Source organism: Leguminivora glycinivorella, chromosome 9 (assembly GCF_023078275.1).
Source record: "Leguminivora glycinivorella isolate SPB_JAAS2020 chromosome 9, LegGlyc_1.1, whole genome shotgun sequence".
Classification (NCBI taxonomy): Eukaryota; Metazoa; Arthropoda; class Insecta; order Lepidoptera; family Tortricidae; genus Leguminivora; species Leguminivora glycinivorella.
In genome coordinates this window covers 4,000,632-4,025,810 of record NC_062979.1, presented here as the reverse complement: position 1 = coordinate 4,025,810, position 25,179 = coordinate 4,000,632, and the positions used below count along the sequence as shown (strand labels likewise).

At 36.4% G+C, this 25,179-nt stretch overlaps 1 protein-coding gene across 1 annotated transcript in view; it reads left to right on the top strand.

The window, feature by feature from the left end:
* The window catches only part of LOC125229449 (protein TANC2), a 440,488-nt gene that overhangs the window by 155,243 nt on the left and 260,066 nt on the right, over positions 1–25,179 (top strand). Inside the window, exon 4 of the mRNA XM_048134289.1 lies at positions 24,489–25,050. Within this exon, the coding sequence (XP_047990246.1) occupies positions 24,585–25,050 (466 nt within the window). The 5' untranslated portion in view covers positions 24,489–24,584. The remainder of the gene's footprint in view (positions 1–24,488; positions 25,051–25,179) is intronic.

Genomic DNA, 25,179 nt, shown 5'->3' with positions numbered 1-25,179 from the left:
TAAATATCTATAGGTATTAACTATAAAACTCCCGTGAGACTCATACATATTTAAAAATATTTTAAGCGGGTTACTCACGTATTAAGTCGATATAGCGTTCGACATGTTTCGGTCCAATTTCGAGAACCTTTCTCAAGAGTAGCGACCCCGCCTTTACATGTCGAGAGCGCCGCGTCGCGCTTAAATATCTATAGGTATATTTAAGAGTTTTAAACGATTCACGGTTAGTTTCATTAGATCTACATTGACTGGGATATACTTAGACCGTGATTACCTTTTTGATTTTTATCGAGCTCCCTATATTGCGAGTGCGACGCAGTTACATGCGTTTTTATCACGGAAAACTGAAGACGGGCAGATGGACGTCAAAGTTGTGTTGTTTAAATCAAAAAGGTAATCACGGTCTATATCCCTGTCAATATTAAGTCTAAATATAGGTAAAATAAATAAATAATAAATATTACTTTTAGGACTTTTTAGACAGATTGACTGAGTTCCACGATAAGCTCAAAAAGGCTTATGCTGCGGGTACTCAGGTTACGATATACATACATATATTATATAATATCATTCCTAGTCCATGACTCAGTAACTAATATCTGTGCTCATCACACAAATAAATTCCTTGGCCGGGATTCGAATCCAGGACTGCAGCAGTTCAGTGAGCTCGCCTCTCTTTTGTTTAGTGTACCCTGAAACCTTTTTTTATTATTTTATATTGAATAATGTAATTCAAAACCCTTTGTCTCCATAGGAAACACTGCCTGTTTTATTTTTACAAATTGACTGAGCGCAATAAAACCCTATTATCATCTCCAATTATTTTTCTAGTATCATTTTCCGTTTATAATCAATAAAGCTAACAAGCCACTTGCTAAAGCCGATGCATACTGGAATAAAACATGGCGGAATCAATATGGCGACATTTAAGGATCCTTCGAACATATATTTATTTAATAACTAATCAGAACATCCATACTAATATTATAAATGGGAAAGTGTGTGTGTCTGTTTGTTTGTCCGTCTTTCACGGCAAAACGGAGCGAAAAAATGACGTGATTTTTTAACGGGAGATAGTTGAAGGGATGGGGTGTCACATAGGCTACTTTTTGTCTCTTTCTAATGCGAGCGAAGCCGCAGGCAAAAGCTAGTATAAAATAAAAATCACAAAATGAGGAGTGTAGTGCTTAATACTAGGGATAAGTTCGCCTTTGTACCTCTGTTCCTGTAAACTGTATATGAATCTGCTGTACACAATAAAGTGATTACTACTACTACTACTACTACTTATAATACTATTATTTTTCTAAATCCCGTGGGTGCGCTGCCCAAACCGTTAGCGATTTAACAGCACTATGTATGATCTCTCTTTCATTGATGTACAAAATAACTGCATTGACAGCGTTTTAAAAAAAATTACCATACCCATTTTTATGCCTCAAAACCTCTAATTTACTTGTTATACAATATCTGTACGATTTTTTAAAACGTACTAAAACACGGTTAACACGAGAAAACCAAAATATTTTAACCACGCATTTCTGAGGCCAAAAAAGATATTGTTATAAGACGTCATGCAAAATTCGCCAATAACATTTATTTGGGGTTTTTTTGGATGTATTTTCACAAAAAATTTAAATGTTATTCGTAAAAGAGAAACTTAAAATAAAATTTGACATTTTTTTTCTCAAAAAATACTTGTTTCAATGACTCACTTTTAACTTTTTGACATCTATCAACGACTATATGTAGTATATTATGTCCGATAATAGCATCGTCACTACTGATGTGCCGACGGAAAGGTTCCAAAATTCTGAAATTTTCACATAGGAAAACTTCGGAAACTTTCCATACTTTGTATGGACAATGGATGGAAACTTTCCATTTCATAAATTTAAATGCCCTTCATTTTTCGTGGAAGTTTCGTGAACTTTTCAAGAAATTTTTAATTTAAGATTTTTTTGGAAAGTTTCCGCAATTTGCACATCACTAATCGTTACCATCAAAAGAGCGTTTTATATTTCTCAAATATTAAGTAATTGTTATTTTTTTTAATGCTAATATTTCTTAAAGTAGGCGAAATCCAGAAAAGAATTTTTATGACACTTTAGTCTTTTAATGTGATCAATAATGCGCTGTTAAAATTATTCGATTTCTCTTGTTGCACGATCCGTGTACAGATGTAATGCGAAAAGATTTGCCTTCGTATTGTTACGGAAACTTACGAACATGTCATGCTATTAAAGTCTGTCTCAGTAATGTAATGATATTATAACACTTTAAGTTCTCGCGCTTTATACACATATTTAAAGTCACTTACAGGTCGAACGCGATTAATTAACATTATTTTACCTTTTTTCCCAACGTTGCGGCCAGGTTGCACTGGCCGTGGTCGCGGAAGACTAAAATAGGTAAAAAAAGGTAAAATAATGTTAATTAATCGCATTCGACCTGATGTAAGTGACTTTAAATATATGTAATGACATTGACTGAACTAGCACGACAAATACAAACGTTCCCGGAAAAACACTAAGGTAATCCGTTCCGCACTACATCTGTATCTATTTTATTTTTAATATTTATTACTTAGTTCTGTTAGATATTAAGTTAGATATAGTAAATATTGTGTGCCCTAACACGGTGTCATGAATTGCCTACCTTGTACCTGTAACACCTTTTTATATAAATATGTTCATGGCTATGCAATAAATGAAATATTAAATACTAGCCTTTGCCCGCGTCTTCGCTCGCGTTAAATTGCTGAATGCTCCATACAAACTTCCACCCCCCATTTTAAGGATGTGGGGGGATATAAAGTCACAAAAAGTAGCCTATGTCACTCTCCATCCCTTCAACTATCTCCACTTAAAAAATTACGTCAATACGTCGCTCCGTTTTGCCGTGAAAGATGGACAAACAAACTGACACACACACTTTCCCATTTATAATATTAGTATGGATTTAGCGGCTTTATTTGAAATTTGTAGTCAAGTTTATACACGGAACCGTCGTCTCAAACTTAGTCCCGGTTTTTTTCTGCGCTCCGTTCTCGGGTATAATGAAATCTAATTTAGAAACGCCCGCTGTCTGATGCATTTACGTCTAGACGAGTTTATTTAGCGAATTTCCGATCACTTGTTGACATATTTTATTTGAAGATGGGAAACCAATTAGGGCGTTTGGATTGAAAATAGAAAATCAAAAAATGCTATTACGGCCGATAGTCCATTATCATATGGGCATTTTCAAAATTTGGGTCCCCCACCAATTAGCTTAAGTTGTTAACAACAAAATTAAAATTTTGAAAAAAAAACCCCGACCGCGACATAGTAGACCGATTTTCATGAAACATGGCTAAGAACACTCCCGATTAACTCAGCTTTCAGACAAAAAAAAAACTAAATCTAAATCGGTTCATCCGTTCGGGAGCTACGATGCCACAAACAGACACACACACAGACAGACAGACAAACAGACAGACAGAGAGACAGATATACAGACAGACAGACAGACACACACACAGACAGACACGTCAAACTTATAACACCCCGTCGTTTTTGCGTCGGGGGTTTTAAATTTACTCGCTATCAGTTTTGTGACGACAATTAAGCATAAAATCTGTCTAAAAATTTACGTTTTTCACATTCTGAATGTAGATTATCCCTTTAAAAAAGTTTATGTAATTATCACAAAAACACTATTTTTATAGAAATTTCATGCTTAATTATCGTCACAAAACTGACAGTGAGTTAATTTTTGTTAACAACTTACGCTAATTGGGGGGTCCCGTATTCTGAAAATGCTCATATGCCTCCCTTTTTCTCTAACGTGAAGAAAAGGGACGGCATGTTGCCTACGATCATATTTCTATGATAAACATACCTAATGATAGTGGACTATCAGCCTACGGCGTATGATGGATCGTTTATCCATAATTTTGAGTTGCAAATAAAAATACGTATTCTCATTTCTATATCCTCGTAGCGCCCACCATACAAATTTTTGATTCTTATTGTACTTGAGATTGAAATTCAATTTCATTTGTTCGAAAAATATTAAAAACAAAAATTATATTTTATTTGTTTACATGAAAGTTAAAATTCCATTGAAACCAAATGTACTTCAGAAAGTACATTGGGCGCCAAGAGGATATACTTGTTTCGTTGAAGATAAATTACAATCTCCGAATGTTTGATTGTTAGAAAGTGATGTAAATAAAACAAGCCCATTAAAACCCAGACAGTTTTTCCAAGCGGAGATCACACGTCTGCCAAATCTCTGAAAACGTTTTTTTTATAACTGTCCAAATACTTACCTACATACAGAGTTAAATAAACAGGACCATTCAAACTTTGCATAGTGACTTTTGAGGTCATAATGAACAATTTTTATTAATGAGATAAATGCTGAAATGAGAAAAAAAATTGTCTATTTCATACATTTCGACTGTCATATAATATCGAAACGAGTGTTGATAAATTAAAACACGACTGAAGGAAGTTTTCCGCACTTGTATCGTAATGTACTATTTGAGTACACATGACAATGCGAGGAGGGCCATCTGTTTTGAAAAACGTAGTATGATGCACGTGCGAAAAGGAAATAGGTAATGTACTATTTTATAAACAAAAGAAACAGATACAAGGATTTTTTTAATTACCTTTTTAAATACATATCAACGTTTGTAATTCATCATGAGTTTTCTAACTCAGTTATTAGCAATAACACGAAACCCATTAAATAGGTAAACCCATTAAATTGGCAAGATTTTATCAATCATTATTAATTAACCCCCGACGCAAAAACGAAGGGGTGTTATAAGTTTGACGTGTCTGTCTGTGTGTTTGTCTGTCTGTCTGTCTGTCTGTGTGTCTGTCTGTGGCATCGTAGCTCCCGAACGGATGAACCGATTTAGATTTAGTTTTTTTGTCTGAAAGCTGAGTTAGTCAGGAGTATTCTTAGCCATGTTTCATGAAAATCGGTCTACTATGTCGCGGTCGGGGGTTAATTTTGTGGTTAGATTATTATATTAGACGAGCCTTATTTTAATGCAAAATAAAATACAGCAATGTAATTTCTAATTTGTATTATAGGTCCAAAATACAACTGCGTTCTACAGGTAACCCACAAACTGTCACATTACATATTATGTCTGTCTTATCAGTCTAACCACAGATAGACCACAGACATACTAGCATGTCTACACTATAGTCAATACCGCACACAATGCCACCTGTCGCGAAACTAGGTCAACTATAGAAAAACCTTGTAAAAACACGTGACTTTCCATTAAAGAAGGTCCTAATACTCCTTATGAAGAAAACAGTCTCTTCTCTTATAAATTAGGTTGCAACAATAAAAATACACGGTGAAATAAAAAGGACCTTTCTATGAGCAAAGTTTGAACTGGTCTTTTTATTTCACCCCGTATATTGGTCATCGTCACCATCATAATATATACTTAAGAGATAAACTCTTATCGGTGGAGTATTTTCCATCTTTTTCTATCCTGTGCCAGCTCTTTGACTCTTTGATACGACACGCCTCCACTTTTTTTTACTTGGTCTATGCAGCTGCGCCTGCGCTTTCCTCGACCTCTCTTGCGTCCTGTCCGCCCCTCCAGAATAGTTATAAAAAAAGTGATCATATCGTTTCAAATTGCCAATAACTTATATAATAGATGGTTAAGCAAATGTTAATAACAAAATTTATGCGCCGTACATTTTTTGAAATAACTCAGTCCCTGCAAGTGATCCAAAGTTGGTGTTATACAACAAAATAATGCTATTGATAAGCCCTTTCAAACGAGCCATGTCCCATCAGTATAGGACAAAATGCCCATTCTCCTTTGGCTGGCAAATAAATATTGGTTCCTTCAATTTCAACAGATATCAATTCGTGCTTATTGCAAATGAAGCATGGAACCTTGTACGACAGAGAACCACATTTAATCGCGTGGGTTTCAAGTTTTTATATAATATCACTAGGAACCACTAAAAATCAACAAATAAATAAACTTTTTAACAAAAAATAAAACCGCCTTCAAAAATAAGCGCGTTACAAAACACGGAGAAACTAAAAAGCCGAAAATAATAAACCTTTCAATTCAGATTTCTTATCGTATTGCAATAAGCTAAACATCCAAATTATAAACAAATCAATTATTTTTGGAGTCGGTACCAGCCTGTGTATGGTTGGGTGGGGCAAACAGGCAATAGCAAGGCGACGAACAGGTCTGGTACCGACTACAAAAATAATTGATTTGTTTATAATTTGGATGTTTAGCTTATTGCAATACGATAAGAAATCTGAATTGAAAGGTTTATTATTTTTGGCTTTTTAGTTTCTCCGTGTTTTGTAACGCGCTTATCCTTCAAGCTTTCAATATGAAAGCACATTTCACCGGTTCCCATTCGTTTAATGCTAGCATTAGGCACTCGTACTCGTAAACGAGTTACTTGCTCGACTGCATATTAATATGGCAGACGTTCGCTGATTCACTCGGAATGGGTACTTATATGCACTTCTTGTAGTTATTACTCTTATTACCTATGTTACTGTATTATGCACGATTTTGTAGGTAATTGTAACTTAGAGAACAATAAAAATTGAAATAAGATGTCATATAGGTATTAAAGAACAAAAGACGGACCACCAGTGGCGAAGGCCGGATTTGAACCGGCGTCTTTAGCAATCCGGGCTAACGCCATGAACCCCTAGGCCACCCAATCACAGCGGAAGCCGTCGAAATTTTTCTTCTATATGTCATCTTTGTAAGACTAGGCGTCTTTGACCAACCTCCAGCTCCTATACGAAACCTTTACAGGTTTACGATTTACGATATAGCTAGAGAGACTGGTGCTGCCATCTATACGCAACTATGGGAACAAATTAAATTATTTTTAAACCCCGACGCAAAAATGACGGGATGTTATTGTATGTATATAAGGACTGTATCGTTAAGTATAAGGACAAAACAAACCTCGTCTAAATGTTGACATGTGCATAATTTTGTATTATTATGTTCCGAGAGTATGATCTTAAGGTATTGGTAAGTACTATTTGATATAAGAAGGTCTGATATTTTTTTTTATTTTAGGGACTTTATGGCACTTTCATCAAGGTCTAGCAAATAAATTTCGGACAACCCCTATCTGGCTTAATTTGAGAATATTTCAATGACTCTTTGTACGATTTCAACAAACAAAGGTTAATATGCTGCCAAAATATATTCTTTAAGAGTCCTCTTCATGGTTTTTCCAATTGGGTACTTGTAGAATAAATGCGGCGAATTTATATAATTTAAAAAAACGCAATTTTGAGCAACGTTCCGGATTGCCGTAAATTTTTGATGCTAGCAGGATGAGAGAAACAGATAAAAAAATTAGCCATAGGCCAAAGTCTAATTGACATTCATGGTGTTTGAACAGTGCTTAAACCAGATCGATATAAACAATGTATGATAGTCAAATTCGACATCAAAGTCGGAGTTAGAGTAAGCACCATGCCACATTCTCTAAATGGCCGCCATACACAGATCCTGAACTATATTTTTTTAAAATAACAGTGGCTAGACTATGTCCAGATATTCTGCTTTGTGGATCATGTGTCGTTGAGGTTCGCACCATACAATTTTTTTTCGCAATCGTATCGTCTTTTACGCACTTTGTGAATTTTCTAGTAGCATTTGTCCGGAATCGTAATTGGCCATATGCTTTACGTCGAGTTTCTAGGACAAAATTTGTACCTTATTATGTGCCTTATTAAGCCCATGGCTTGTTATAAGAAAAAAATATAATAGCAAATAAATACGGCTACTCAAAGTTGTCTTCATACTTAACGATACAGTCTTTATATGGGAAATAGCTCGTCAGTATGAAGACGCTTACGCATCAGAAAGCTTACGCATGTTCATACCATCGAGCGATTTCTCATACACAAAATGCGGCACGATGCTGATAGATGTCGCTTCAGTCAGTTCACCCTATTCCATAATTTCGAAAATATTTGCTAATATACATCTTTAGAAGCACTAATGTACGGCTCCGAGTGCTGGGCAGTCAGAAAGTCACACGAGCAGAAGTGCCATGTGACTGAGATGAAAATGTTGAGATGGGCGGGGGGTGTGACTCGAATGGATAAAGTTCGGAACGAGTACATACGGGGGAGCTTTAAAGTCGCACCAATCACCGAAAAACTCACCGAAAACCGTCTTAGGTGGTACGGCCACGTGAGCAGACGTAGTGATGATCATGTCGTCAAGGTCGCTTTAAAAATTCCGGAACTAAAGAGAGGCCCTGGCCGTCGCCCGGCGACCTGGTGGTCAAACGTAGAAAAAGACCTCAAACGATCACAGATGTCAAAAGAGACAACCCAAAATAGAGTAGCTTGGCGCAGGAGAGTGAGGAGGCCCGACCCCAAATAAAGGGAACAGGGAAAGAAGAAGAAGAAGAAGAAGAAGATACATCTTTAGAAGACGTATAGCGACATCTATCGTAATGACCTAACCACAAAATTAAAATTTTGAAAAACTCTCGACATAGTGGACTGATTATCATGAAACATGAATAAGAACCCTCCCGACTAATTCAGCTTCCAAATAATAAAAAAAACTAAATCGGTCCATCCGTTCGGTAACTACGATGCCACAGACAGACACACGCACAGACAGACACGTCAAACTTATAACACCCCGTCGTTTTTGCGTCGGGGGTTAAAAATGGTTAACCTTACCTCCAGCTAAAAAATAATAAAATAAAAAAAATACAATATAAAGCACTAAAGCAACAAACTTGACATGAGCCTTTCCCAAATAGTTCTTCCTTTAAACTTTGCACCAAACCATAAATTAAATAAAAAGATCATACCATCCCATACATTAAAATGCGACCGCCTAAGAACGCGCATACATTACACCACACATAGATGGCGCCACAAAAAAAATGTCTTGTAGCTCTGCTTTCGATTATACTTGTAGATGACGTTAAGTGTCACTTTTGACATAGATTTATTGCTCGAAAGTGACACTTGACGCCAATCTACAAATAATCGATGGCAACAAAGCATTTTTGTAGCGCCATCTATGTGTGGTGTAGTGTATGCGCGTTCTTAGGCGGTCGCATTTTAATGAATGGGATGGTATGATCTTCTTATCTTTAATCTATAACCAAACGAGATACTAGCATTTCTCCAACATTCCGTTTGTACAGCCTCCGCGTCACACAAAGATGGAATTTCTTTCAGCGCACTACATGTTTTCAGTAATTTGTCATTGGCTAGAAAAGCTACGTATTTCCGTTTCCTCCCAAGCCATATCGCGATGTAAGGCTTAGTGCACACTTAGGTTTTAAATGGATTCTGTAAAAAGCGGGGAAATAGGTTTTCGACGAAGATTCATACGTATGCTACTAAAGCTTTGGTTGGACGTTTCTAAAAATTTTCAGGCAGAATTTCATTTTTAAAATACATTATGTTATCTATACAGGAACTCGTAGACTTGAATGAATTAAAAGCTGTCCTTATTATAGCTCAAAATTATTCATTATCATCATTCGCGCCCTTATCCCATTTATTTGGGGTCGGCGCAGCATGTCATTTTGCTTCCATACATCTCTATCGCCCGTCATCTCATCATCCACTTGCTTTCGTTTCATATCATCTTTCACACAGTCCATCCATCTTTTTGGGGTTCCGTACCGTACCAACAGGAACCCTTATGGTGCGACTCTGTCCGTCTGTCACATTACTAAATATCTCGAGAACTACTAATGCTATCAACTTGAAATTTGGAATAGATACGAACATTGTAAACCTCTATAAATAGGAAGTATTGTTTTTTAATTTTAATTGTAGAAAATGGCCAAAATTTAAGGGGGGCAAACTGTAAATTTCATGTTACTAGTTCAAGTGGGGTATCGTTAGAAAGAGCTCAAATTGAACGTAAATAATTTATTATTTATATTTTTTTTATTGTTCGATCACTGGCACATCGATGCGATTGATATCAAATAATAAATAAATAAATAATGTTACACAGATCGGCTGAGTCGCACGATAAGCTCAAGAAGGCTTGTGTTGTGGGTACTCAGACAACGATATATTTAATATACAAATACTTATATACATAGAAAACATCCAAGACTCAGGAACAAATATCTGTGCTCGTCACACAAATAAATGCCCTTACCGGGATTCGAACCCGGGACCGCGGCTTAGCAGGCAGGGTCACTACCCGCTAGGTCAGACTGGTCGTCAAAATATGATATGGTAACATTTGATTAATATGTATTTGGAATGCTAGACTTTCAATTGTTATAGATTATTTATCTGTTAATTTTATGAAAAAGTTATATCATAAACGTAACGTAAAACCTATTTTAGAATAACCCAAATGCCATACACAGACGAAGCATAAAATACGAACCTAATTTTAATACAAAGAGCCGCCGCCGACATGACATTATCTATCCATTTGCTGCATACACTGACTTCTGATATGGGTACTCCTAACCACTATCTAGACTTACAAAATGTATAAAAAAATGGTAACGGATTGGGAAAAAACCTTGGGACACCTTTTTCCTCATATTAGGTTTGAAAGAGCTCGCTATTCTGAGTGGAAACCACATAAAAATTTCCAAATCCAAAAAAATTGTGGTGGACAACTTTGAAAAAAATGAAGTCGGTTAAAAATGACCTAGTTACTTATCCAAGATTTTGGCGTAGACAATAGGTTGCGAAAGTTACTAACATACATATCAGTTCTGTACATATAAATTTACGAATTGTTCTGTGATTGTAATTATAATATGTAAGCTTGACCTGTAATTGATATTATTAATAAATATGAGTATGTATGGAAATCTTGGGACATTTTTTTTCTCCTACCAGGATCGAAAGACCTCGCGATTCTGTGTCTGTGTGGGTGGACAACTTTGAAAAAAAAAGGCCCAACTGCCAAAGCGGATCCTAAGTCCGTTTTCACATTATCAGATCCGATATCGGATGTTGGAAGGATTTCAATGGAAAAAATCCAAGATGGCGCCTGTAATGTATGGTATATCGGTCTGACATCCGATATTTGATCGGATAATGTGAAAACGCACTAAGCCATGGCTTAAATGCCGATACAACACTAGGAAATTAAAGCAGAAAAAGGCTTTCTCTCACTGCTGTCTCAACCGTTGTCAAAAACGAAACAGTTCCATAGATTTATACGAATGAAACTGAAAGTAATTAATTAGCACAGTGAAGTCTAATTAGGCTTTGGCATTCACATGCCTTCCGCGATTGTTGTTCTACCTTTTGGAACGTGATATTACTGATAGAGATACTAGATGGCGCATTTTTAATAAAAATCAGAGATAAATTTTTGAAATTACATTTAGCATAATATTTTAAATGTAATCCCTAAAGTAGGACGATTAATTTGATACCCACCACTCCATAACTTCACACTACAAGTGTGTTTTTTACCATCTCAAAGTATAACCAACGTTTTTCAATTGTTGGTTTTTCATTTTTGCAAACTTGAAGAATTTTCAAAAAATAACTATAGCACCTAAAGATATGTCTTTGTCACCAAAATAGCTTATAATATGTTCCGTAGTATAAGGAACTACTCGTAACTCCATATCGACAAATTGGGACGTTTTCCCGTGCACACTCACATATCTTATACTTTTAAACGAGCAATTCTTGTATATTTATTTATTTATATATACCGACGATCTCGGAAACCGCTCTAACGATTTCGCTGAAATTTGTTATGTGGGGGTTTTCGGGGGTAAAAAATCGATCTAGCGTAGCCTTAGATCCCGGTAAACGCGAATTTTCGAGTTTTTATGAGTTTTTCTTTCGCGTTAGGAAACGTAAAATATGGTCGTTAATTTCGCCGCGCGCGCATCGATTCCGCTTAGCTCAGTCGTACAAGGTCGGTCTAATGTACGCAGATAGATCGTAGGTGTCAGGTTTCGAATCCCGGCCAGAAAATAAGTTTTTTTTTTTTGTATTTATAAGAGTTTTTTTTTATCTAAAGACGTGATATATTAAAATAGAACCGAGCGAAGCTCGGTCGCCCAGATATTGTATTTCAAATCAGTGTCCCTGTGAAAAGAAGGAGGTATACTTAAAGTAATTTTATTTGTATGAAGAATAAATGTTTTCGGTTTTAATAAATGTTTCATTTAGTTTTGGGTCAGGTTTTGACCCATTGAATAATAGGTTATTAAAATTATAAACTAAAAATAATGGAACATAATATATCTTAATTTATCTATGTCTGTGTTTTTTTTTCATAAATTGGTATTTATTATTGACATATCAAGGTTACATGTTTGTATCTTCAATTAATGGTAGGGATAGTGATCAAGGATTATAGGTATATAATAACTAAAAGGGAGTGTACAAGTTTCTAATGGGGTGGCAACGCGCATGTGACACTGTTTGAGTTGTAGGCGTCCATAGGTTACGGTGACCGCTTTACATCAGGCGGACCGTATACTTGTTTGCCACCGACGTAGTATATATATATATATATATATAGTTAGTAGCAGTGGCGGCTGGTGAAAATTTCTGCTAGGCAACACCAAAACAAAAAGAAACCTACCTTAACTTTAGGTACTTTATTAGTAATCAATTTTAGGCAAGCTGGTGGGAATCGGCTTGTATGGACCAGCCGCTGCTGTAAGTATTAGTGACCAGAGCCTGATCGCATGATAAAATAAAAACTTAGTGTTTTTACACACCTACTGATTCCCTAGACACCAGAAAAAGTCCGCGTACCGTACATTTTCTAGAACCACATTGCTTCAACTTTCCCCCGATAAAAAGTTAAGGCTCTTCCACACTCCCTATCCACACAGATCAACCTAACACAATTTATTGTCAAAACTTGCCCGTAATTTATGTTCGACAATAAGTCAGGGCGTTCCGTGCAACTTTTAGGGCCCTACTTCATTATTTGGTACGTTTGCTTTTAATTTATAGAACTTCTCAATTTAGGCCTCCGTTCCTAACATACCAAAAGGGTTGATTTATTCGCAATGCTTCGAGTTATTTATTCGTTTTACTCTTTGGTATGTTTAAGTGAATTAAATGTTATGTAAGGTTTGCGAGATTGTGTTTTGGTGGACTTTAGAGAAGTTTGGGGAAGTGAAGTGACCCGTAGTTTTGTTAGATGTTGCGAAGTAACTTTTCATTTATGATTTTGGTACAGATCGGTGCGGTTTTCCGTCTATGGTACCATAGAGGAATAAGGGAAGAGTTCTAACTCCATACATCAGTAAATGCGAGTTATTTGTATAGGCATAGTTAACGTGACATCTAGCGACAATCACGCGTCAATCACGCGTCAAACAGCGTGAATTATCAGTGCCACTACTCGATACTAGGTGTCAACAGTGTCTCGCCTGCCAAAAAAATAATATTAGAACAGTTTACAACTTACATTACAAGCTGAAGGAATTGAAAACAGAATACTGATTAGAAAGAAAGAAAGAAGACATTTATTCAGTACAGCACACATACGCGGGACAAAATGGAGAAATAAAAAAAAGAAACAGATAATAAAAACAAATACACAAAAACATCCTAAGAAAATTATATACACACAAACAGAAAATTAATACACTTGTATTAATACAATTGTAATATTAGTTAAACATTGGTGAGCATTAGACTCTTCGTTCGTCGCGACATCTATTGACAAGTAGCAGTACTGATAATTTACGCTAGTTGACGCGTGATTGTCGCTAGATGTCACTATAACTGTGCCTATACAAATAACTCGCATTTACTGATGTATGGAGTTATAAATCTTCCCTAACTTATTCCTTTATGATGGTACCTACCTTAGATCTTTTCGTGTAAAATTAGGACGGTCATCAACCCATCATTAAGATATTTTGACAACGGTTCAGGCAGCTATGAGAGAAAGCCTTCTACTTCCAACTAATCCCCAGACTTTGGCGATTTTAGACACTAGTTTAATATGTAAGCGACAGCCAATTTTAATACGCTTTTTCAATGTTGTCTTAATTCTGTTTACTGAATACCTGAATACCAAAGTGCACCAAAGTAATTAAGATTTGGGCACAACGCAACAACCTTTGACGGAGCCACTATAAATAAATGAAAACTATGCTTTCACATCAAAAACGACGAAAACAACCTTATATAAACTATCCAAACTTGATCTATACATCTACGTATTTAGAACTAAAATCTTTTGCAGAAATTATGTAGTTATATCATTTTAAAAGTGGACAGTGTTATGGAATAAGCGATCAAGCGACAGTTAGTTGAAATCGAGAAAATGAGCTAGAAAGATTTGAAATTTGAATCAGTTGTTTGTAAGTTCATTTATAAAGTAAAAAAGTTAATTTTGACATTGAACCTATAAAAGTGTTCATAATTTAAATAGATAAAAAAAATAACACCATACCTATTCAAGTTTCGAAGTTATTAACGTTTTTCCGCTTGATTCTTTATTGAACTAATACTGGGATGAGGTTAATTTATTTCGTCGTAGCGTACTATGAGACATATTTTGTCGCTTGATTCTTTAATGCAAATTGTTAGAGGTAAAGTGAATACTGGAATAAAATAACATTCCATATATTTGAGTAAATAGTGCTATTGTAAATAAATGAAAAACAATGTTTTCCTCCACAATGATTAGGACTAATCCGTCTAACAATTTAGTTTTGTTCTCCAATCAACTTTTTTTAATAAATGTCAAAAAAATCAGCATATATGGCAAAATTGGCATTGTAACTAATAATAATTCATTAGTACTAGCCAGAATTACACACATAAGATATTATGATATAACAAAACCTCTTGATACTCAGTTCTCATTAAGCGAAATATCCTGCAATTTCAAATATGTAACAATGAATTAAACGACACTATTAGGGCGGTTAAATCGATATTGCGTTTATAAATCATCAAAACTTTAAACCAAAACGAATTAATAACATTTTTATGGCGTTTAACTCGATTTTGCGATTTAGAATATACGCTTATTATAATTTGTAAAAGTAAATTTGGCGTTCAATTCGTTTTTACGTAACGACTTAGTACACAGGGCCATACAAATTTTAACGTGTCGCTTGATTCTACCCCTTAAAATAAGGCTGTAAGCATGATTTTTCAACAAATAAATAGTCAATACTATAGATTATCACATTTATATCCGAACTGCATTCATAACTTTTTTTTCGGATTTTGGCGCTTAGTTCGCTATTCCATAACACCGTCCAAGTTTACGTTTATGTCAAACCCCTTTGTTTTGGGACACAATGCGCCTTCAACGATACCAGCTTTGGAAATAGCTCGGAGGTTTAGGTGCAACAAATTTCGAGGAAGGTCTTAATAGAATATAGAATTTACAACAGTGAGGGGTCACCATTCGATGACGTATCAGGTTACCAAAATGTAGGTTCTCCTGGAAAGGTCATTTATTTATTTGTACTCAAAATTTATTCCTGAGTCATGGATGTTTTCTATATAAATATGTACATATTTATTTATTTGCATAAAATGTATAATATATGGCTGTTTTAGTACCCACAATACAAGAATCATTGAGGTTACCGCTATGTAAAAAAGTCCTATAATATTAAATAAAATAAATAAATAAATATTATGTATAGATATAATAAATAAATATTATAGATATTCTTACACAGATTGACTGCCCCACGGTAAGCTCAAGAAGGCTTGTGTTGTGGGTACTGAAACAAAGATATAAATAAATATACAAATAAATATAATTATGTACATATAAAACACTCATAACTCAGGAACAAATATCTATTTTAGTTTATTTGCTTAGTCTATCTTTCTTGCCCTTAGCAACTTCTACAGATTTTTCGAAAACTCACCATTACAATCAGGCATCATATCACACAGATACATCCCCTAATCAAACTACGAGTAACAAAAGCTAGAATAAAACCTTAACGAACGAAGAAAATATCGTCACAAGTGTCTCATCAAACCTTGTACGCCTCAATTACTCTGTTCAGCCAATACGCGTGTACTCTTCGTCAGTATACAGTATACAGTGTGTCATCAGCAGGGTTAGCACATGATTAAAAAAAAATCGTTTATTCTCAAAATATTAGGCCACGTCTTTGCTCTTGGCTAGTCTGTGGCCAAGAGTAAGCCCATTTATAATAATTTATTTATTTTAATAAGATACAAGTATCATGCAAAATTGTATACAGTAAAATAAACAGCCTAAATCATGCATAACATTCAAAATGAAATCAAGGATATAATAAATTGACGAAAGGGTGATTAATGTCCTAACTGCCGCTGTCCCTAGATCTGAGACGCTGCTTAAATCATCTGTAAAGATGTACAAGGCCTGATGATGAACCTAAAGATGTCACATTTATAGCCTTAAATTTTAAGAACTATCTGATTATATTTCATTAAATGATTAAATGATACGAGCAGTAATTTAAATAGTAATTAGTCATACAATTTAGCAAAATACTCATCGAGACTGTAAAATGGTCTCGTAGCCAAATAACTTTTAAGGTTCTTTGAGAATATAGAGAGAGACTACCCGTCCTTATTAATACAAATTAGAAGAAGACGTGAGAACTATCTCGCGGCGACATAATCTCGCGCGAATCATGAGCTAAGGGAGCAGCCAGGAGGCTTTTTCAAGCAGAGTAATCTAACATATAAGTTAGTTAACTCAACCATGACATTAATTAATAAATAAAAAAAAAACTTTCTCACAAATAATTCATTGCCTGCAACAGACACTTGTCAAATAACTACAATGACAGCTCATAAGTATTAGCGATGTCACTAATGACAATTCCGAAGCGTACATAGTACATTGACCGTGCGAATTTCGGAAAAATAATTTTGCAGTTCATTTAAATAACCATGATTTAATTTTGCTGATACACAGAAACGATTGCTAATGAATCATATTATTATTATCATCAGTTTTAATAAATGTCTGCAAGGTGGTAACACACTGTATACTCTTATTTACGCGTAAGTACGCGTATTGGTTCACTCATGTCCGTAATAAGAAGAGCCTGAGGCCATTTCATTTCCTCTCGATATCGTGGTTTTCTTAGGGATGCTATGTGAGATAGAAAAACGGGTGAAATGTGTTGTATTTGGGTCAAAAATGTTCTGGGAAAAGTGCGTCTTTCTTAGAACATTTTTATCGTTTTTGCCACCACTACAATGAAAAGTAGTGTCTACAATGCTATAAGTATAATAAAGAGTACTATCGTACAGTATGGCCACTCCCGCTCCCCGCTGAAAGTGCCGCCCACCCGCTCTCGGTTACTTCACAGTTACCGCCTGTAAAAACGCGAACAGTCGACCTGTCATCTTTCACTCATACAAGCATAGTACGCGTTCACCTACACGAGCTTAGACTGTGTGCTAGGAACACGCCTCTTTCATCTATTTGATCGCCAGTGTCCGATATATGTCTGTAGTCAACCCGTACATATTATCAAGTCGTAACGTAAGCGTAACTGTATTCATTTTGTATTCACATGGTTATTAGTAGGCGAATAAGAAACATAGGTTTAAAAGTTCGTTTATTTTATGATGTGTACAGGAAAGTAGTATAATTTTAAAAGTGGTTGACACATATCAATTTTCTGCGCTTAAGGTCTCAGTGCCTCTTATCTTATTAGCTTATTACTAATTGGTAAGACTAGGTACAGTCTTAAACTTCGAGCAACACCGTCTTCAGAGAAGCGATATCCTACCGTACAAAATATTGATGTCATTTTTTGCGAGCAGTAACATGCACAGTCTGACTTCTGACTCACTAAGGGCCAGTTGCATCAACCACATTTGACAGACACATCATCGTCACGCAGCAGAGTAGACGTAGACGTCTATGGAACTTCCCACACAACAAAAAAATAGCGAACGCTTTAACGGTGACAGACGGTTTGACGCAACCGGCCCTAACACTTCGAAAATTTACATACATCGAAGACAAATTTTGCACACTTCAATTTGTTTTTATTTGCGGACAGTAAAGAGTATAAGCATAAGCATATCGGCACTACTTTGAAAAAACTTGTATCTTCTTCTGTGAATGAAGAGAATAATGTATTAAGTATGTATGGAATGCATATAGACTTACTACGTTTTGTCTTTGAGGAGCTGTCTGAGATACGAGATTTTTTCAAAGTAGTGACGATATGCTTCGGCAGAGAGGAAATAGTGCGAATACCGACTCCCTTCCGTGTTGCTTGAAAGCTATAACCCTTTCAGCAAAGTTCATGAATTTCATGATAACCAGTCGCGCATGCTTAACGTTTGAAGGGCAATAGCCTCACTTTCAAATTTTCCTTTCCTCTATAACAAATTCAACAATTTAAGATATATTTTTAGACCGTTGTGAACCACGGCTCATAGCAACGAGGTTTGCTTTTGTACAAAATGCAAAACGATATTTTACTCTATTAAATTGTCTCTTCTGTAAATTAAAATAATTGGAGGAAATCTGATTTGAACTTATTTTTGAAGCTCTAAGTTACTATACCTAAATTTGAAAATGTTAACTGCTTGAAAATGTTAAGTGATTTGTAAATGTTATCTACCATTTTTATTTCTCTAAGGCCCCCTTGCACCAACCACTTAACTCAGGGTTTAGTTTAGTAGGGCCACTTGCACTACCCGCTTAACTCAAGGTTTGTGGGCTGTCAACTGTCAAATTCCATATAAAATGGTGGTTAACCTCGGGTTAACCCTCCATTTTTAGTGGTGCAAGTGACCCTTAGGGCCACATTATATAAAACCCGAGTGTTAACCCACCATTTTATATGGAATTTGACAGATGACAGCCCTCTATCCCTGAGTTAAGTGATTGGCGCAAGTGGGCCTTAGTATGTCAAATTCAATATAAAATGGTGGGTAACCCTCGGGTTAACCCTCCTTATTAGTTGGTGCAAGTGGCCCTAACAAATATAACAAACAAGAGGCATAGAGTAGTTGTATCTCTGGTAAACATACTTAATATCCTACATTTATTAATTTATTGACACAATTTCAAAATACATTTTCTCATTGACCCATTTTTCCATAAAAAAAGGAAATCATAGCCCACGATACTGGTTGAAGACTATTCCCGTTTTAATTTCCTGTCTGATATCTTGCTGGAATTATACCGGTATTAAAAATATATACCGCACTTTATTACCGGTATCGGAGGACGCTTCCTTAAAATTTTTAATCAATTTCGAAACGTTTTGGACGCGTTTTTGCATTTCCCGTTTCTTATCGGTTTCGGGTTCGTACAAAATGAAACCGGCAAAAAATATTATTGTATTTTACCTTACGTTTAGTTATTTCTTTACTTTCTACTTCTCTCGTTCAGTTTTTGATTCGATTGATGTCGGTTTTACAAGAAATGTATGAAAAATTATTATTAATTGTTCGCAATGTGTCTGCAGAGTCGATTATCTTAGGTTACGTCAATTCCATATCTACATGTTTTCTTGGCCTTTTAAATTTTTAATATTTATGTTTTTTTTTAAATGCGAGCTACAATTTCAACCAAAGACGAGTTTAAAACCGACTGGTTATACAAAGCCCGGTGGTTGCCCGTGTGGTGACGGGTTAAGAATTTCACCACCCCCTTTCTTCCCGTGGGTGTCGTAGAAGGCGACTGTGGGATATGGGTTAAATTGTGGCGTAGGCGAGAGGCTGGCAACCTGTCACTGCAATGTCACAGTTTCGTTTTCTTTCAACCCCTTATTTGCCAAGAGTGGCACTGAAACCTGAGTAGTTTCATGTGCTCTGCCTACCCCTTCATGGGACACAGGCGTGATTGTATGTATGATTGTTATATATTTAATAAGTTATTGTTTGCGGGACCTTTTCTAGTATTTCTTTGTATGAAACGCATGCTGTGTTTACCTGTAAGTAATTGTTGCACTTAGTCTGTAAACCATTTGCTTGTATAAATTCCAATTTTTTTTATAGGCCAGTGTAAACAGTTGTTGGTGAACCAAATAAATAAAATAAATAAATAAATTGTATGTATGTATGGTTATACAAAAAAATCTCGTTTGTCGAAGCTTAAGCTAAGGTCTGCATGGACCAAAGCGTAGGTAAGTTTATGGTTTGACTCGGGAACTTGGCAAATCTCGGACACTGATGGCGATCAAATATATGAAAGAGGCGCGTTCCTAGCACACATCCTAAGCTCGTGTAAGTGAACGCGTACCATGCTTGTATGAGTGAGATATGACAGGTCGACTATTGAGTTTTTGACTGTAACTGTGAGGTAACCGACAGGGGGTGGGCAGCACTTTCAGTGGAGAGCGGAAGTGGCCATACTGTACGATAGTACTCTTTATTATACTGTGTCTATAGGGCGCGACTCTCAATAGATAGATTAGACCTCGTACCAATAGTTTTTCATAACTTTAATATGTGCGAAATATCATTTGATATTTACCAGTAGCTTTTCGGTGAAGGAAAACATTGTGAGGAAACCGGACTAATCCCAATAAGGCCTAGTTGGAAGGTCAAATGGTAGTCGCTTTCGTAAAATAGCGCCTACGGCAAATCTTGGGGTTAGTTGTCAAAGCGGATCCCAGGCTCCCATGATCCATATAGAATGCCGGGATAATGCAAGGAGGATGATATGAGGGCACTAGGGCAGAGATTGTCAATCTTTATAACCACAGAAGTTCTGCGTTTATATCCTACCAGTCAGCGGCAGTATGTATTAATATTTGAGCACCAACATTGTGATGCCGTGTCAGTTCGTCTGGCAGGACCCTGTGGTGGTCATTCAAACCTTCAATAACAGAGCGTACTGCCATCCTGGCTGGCCAACGCGCAAGCAACTCCATTGGTGTTGTATATAATGATAAAAAAGTATGCGGTGACTTATGCGGGCATAGATTCCCAGTCTTTATAACCTACTAGTCACCGTCAGTATTAATATTTGAGCACCGGTATTGTGCCGTCACGTCAGTGCGGCTGGCAGGTCCCGGGGCGATAAATAAGGCTTTCAGAATCACTTACGCTGCAAAAGACGGTTTTTTGCCGAACTTTCGTCGACTTGTTACATATTTGGAAGTTTGAGAACTCTGATTAAGTTTGGTATCGGCATTTACTGATATATAAGTACGTTTAGGTGTGGATATTATATTTCCTACAATTATTTGACATCTTAAATTTAATTTTTTATAAAATGATATCAAAATAAAGAAGGCGCCGGTGTAAAGCCTATGCTAATATCCATTTTTAATTTTAATTTTCCTTTTTTGTAATACAGACTTGCAGTTTTGTTTATTATAAAAACATAAATAGGCTACTTGACCCTTTTTTAAAGTCTATCTTATATTAATTACTGTCCTATTAACCGAAAAAAAAATTACCATATTTTAAGAACCGCAAAAAAACATTTTTAAAGTATACTTTCACTTAATCAGGCAAAAACAACATTAGCCATGTTAATCTAAAGATTGTCTATGCATGACGTCAATCGAATTGTACAATAAATTTTCTGACATTTAAGTATGAGGCATAAAGTTCATTATGTCAGTGATTGACTCGACATAAAGTTAAGTTAGGTTCTGTGACGTCAATACATGGCTGGCAGCGTTTTCGGTGACCAAAGTTAAAAAAAATATTACACACACTTTAAATCGAAAATACGCAGTCAACATAAACTTTTAATACCCAAAATCTATAAACTAGTAGCCTATTCAAAAGTAAAGGAGGGAAATGTTAAGAACCGGGCCATCTTAGGCGCTAGGTAATAGGTACCTAACAATCAGTTTTAACCATGTTTATTATAAAATTTCATTACCACAGAGACACGAATATTAAAGTCATTTTCTATTTTTAAAAAGCCAAGTAAGTACCTATATATGCCCGCATAAATTATCATCAATTGCTTTTTTAAACTTTTTTCTTATCTCTCGTAATTTTGAGTGAGTAAAGTACAGAAAATAACCTGTACATCTCATAACCTCCTTAAAAATTATAAATCCTTTTTTATTTGTCTGTCTTTTTAAAAAACCTTGTCTAAAATATAGCCCATACGGGTCACCCTATTTTTCCATTTTAGTTTCCCTAAGCCATGCAATAAATCGTACGAGCAAGGTTGTTTTATTATCCCACCTCGCAAATACTGCTGTTAACAAATATTTATGAAATGTAAAGCCTCCGTGTCACATAGGAGCAACATTTTTGCGGCAAATCCTCTCGTGGGGACTTATGCTGAGAGGCTTTATGTTGGACGTGGTTTTTGAACGACATTATTTTTTAACCCCCGACGCAAAAACGAAGGGGTGTTATAAGTTTGACGTGTCTGTCTGTCTGTCTGTCTGTCTGTTTGTCTGTCTGTGTGTGTGTGTCTGTCTGTGGCATCGTAGCTCCCGAACGGATGAACCGATTTAGATTTAGGTTTTTTTGTCTGAAAGCTGAGTTAGTCGGGAGTGTTCTTAGCCATGTTTTATGAAAATCGGTCCACTATGTCGCGGTCGGGAGTTTTTTCAAACTTTTAATTTTGTACAACTCTGGGTACCTATTAATCGAAATTATTTCATAATGTTTCTATATAAAATTACTAGCTTTTCCCCGCGGCTTCGCTTGCATTAAATTCGAAAATTGCGGAATGCTACATACAAACTTCCACCCTCTATTTTAGGGAAGTGGGGGTTAGAATGAGAAAAAAACTAGCCTATGTCACTGCGTTCAACTATCTCCACACTAAAAATCACGTCAATTCGTCGCCCCGTTTTGCCGTGAGAGGCGGACGCACAAACAGACACAGTCATACACATACTTTCCCATATACATCCATACATAAACTCACAGGTGTATTCCCATATGGAGTAGGCAGAGGAACGAAGTTGTGGCATCCAGCCACTAGCACACACCACAATGGAACCCATATCCCACAGTCAACCTTACAACACCCATGAGAGGAAAGTCAAGTGGGTGGTCAAATTCTTAACCCGTGACCAAACTGGCGGTATTGAACCCTTAGTAAGTCTAAGGAGAAACTTCGCCTCGTTATGTGTGTTCTATCGCCTGTACAAAGGGTTGTGTTCTGAGGAACTGTTTGACATGATGCCAACGTCCACTTTTCATCATCACACCGCTCGCCATCGACAGGGCGCTCATCCACACATCTTCAACACCTTGCAAACTAAATGGTCACGCACCTTGCGGTTTCAAAGGAATTTCCTCCCGCGGACGGCGGCTGTGGAATGAGCTCCCTGCCGAGGTATTTCCGATGAACTACAGTATGAGGTTCTTCAAAAAAGGAGTGTACAAGTTTCTAATCGGTCTGAAACGCGCATAAGACACCTCTTGCGTTTCAGGCGTCGAAACGTTAAACTAAGTTTAGACGTGCAAGTTATTGATGCAAGTTTTGAGACAGAAGTATACGCAAGAAAGAGATGCAGATATTTGCCACTCACTCTTACCTATAGTTGCGTCTCAAAACTTGCAGCAATAACTTGCTGGTCTAAACTCCGCTTTACGGTGACCGCTTTCCATCAGGCGGACCGTATACCTGTTTGCCACCAACGTGGTATAAAAAAACTTCGTAACAGCACAATGTATACGTAACTATCTAAATCTATTGACTGCAGTACATTATGTACATATGTACTCTCGCTGTATTGACCTAACATTATTCTCACTTACTTGTAAGATACCCTCGTCAGCATACAGATGCCGAGCACCTATTATCCACTTACGAAGGTCAACCGAACTTACTACAAATAATCGAAGGCTACCAACCACCAACTCGGAAGCAAAAGATCTTATACGCCCACGATTTTCTATGAACTTACGCCTAAACGTGGATAAAGGTGAAACTGCGATACAGAATGGCTAATTAATCAATACAACAAAGACCCATGTGTGAGGGTAGTTTCGTGTTTCCAAATAAAGGAGAGAATTACCTGCCTTCAATAACGTAATATAAAACCTCAGATACATAGTAACAAAAAATGTACTTAGTCACGTTTAACTGTAAAAACACGATGACATTTTGACGACACTTGTGTACTTATATTTTGAAGTAAAGTATAGATAAATGATAATTATAACAAGTATTTAAATATGTAGGTATGTTTGACCTAAGTAGGTGCTTAAAAATAATTCATTTAACCATCCTAGATTAAGTTCTTACTTTATTACAAAACTTCCACTGCAAATAAAATGAAAAATAATTTTACTTTTACTCATCTTGAGTTTAGCGCCATCTATTATCCGTTATCTAAACTACGAGTAAGTTCACAGAGCTTGCGGGGCCAACGCGGAGTGCAGTACGTTCTGAACACAATGTAGTACGTTGCTAGTTATTTTAGTACGCATCGCGACCGTTAGATGGCGATCATATTAAATAATGTACAATAAAAGCTTGATAAATACCGCACGACAAGGAAAACACAGTATTTCTTGTATTTTTTTTATATTAACTTCGTCCTTTTCTTTTGTTACAGATGCCGGCGTCAGACTCGCGACCGAATAATTCCAAGCATTTAGTCAAATTCTAAAGTTCCTAAAGTCCGTAATCTAAGTTAGAGTAAAAACTAAAAATGTATAGTTCCAACGAATTCCTCCAAAGTGCCGGCGTCAGCCGTCACATGCAAGCGACAGGGGAGACACCGTCGCAAAAAACTAGTATGAAGCGTCGCTCATGCGAAGTTCCATTGGGAGATATTTCTTATAACAACTTTAAAGTATCTTTAGGGGACATAACTAATTCTAATGAAGACCCGAACTTCGACTGTAGGTCTCTCCGTTCTGTGCGTTCTGAGAACGCTAGATCCTGTTACTATAGACCGATAGATAGTCGTAGTGTGAAGAACTTTAGGTCCTCGCTAGCGGATTTGTCAACTTTTTCTTTATCGCGACCGCCGAGCTATGACCAGCTCTCTAGGAGGTCTGTGGTCGAAGGTCCAGAGATGGGGATTACATCGAGCATCGAAGGAGTGCTGTGGTCAGATGAAGAGGAGAACGAGTACTTCTACCATGAGAATATCACGTCTGCTTGGAATCAAGGTAAGAATCTAGTTGTACACGAGTAGCAATCATATAGGTAGGTACAGATGTAGTGCGAAAAGATTTGCCTTCGTATTGTTACGGAAACGTACGAACGTGTCATGCATTGACTGAACTAACATGACAAAT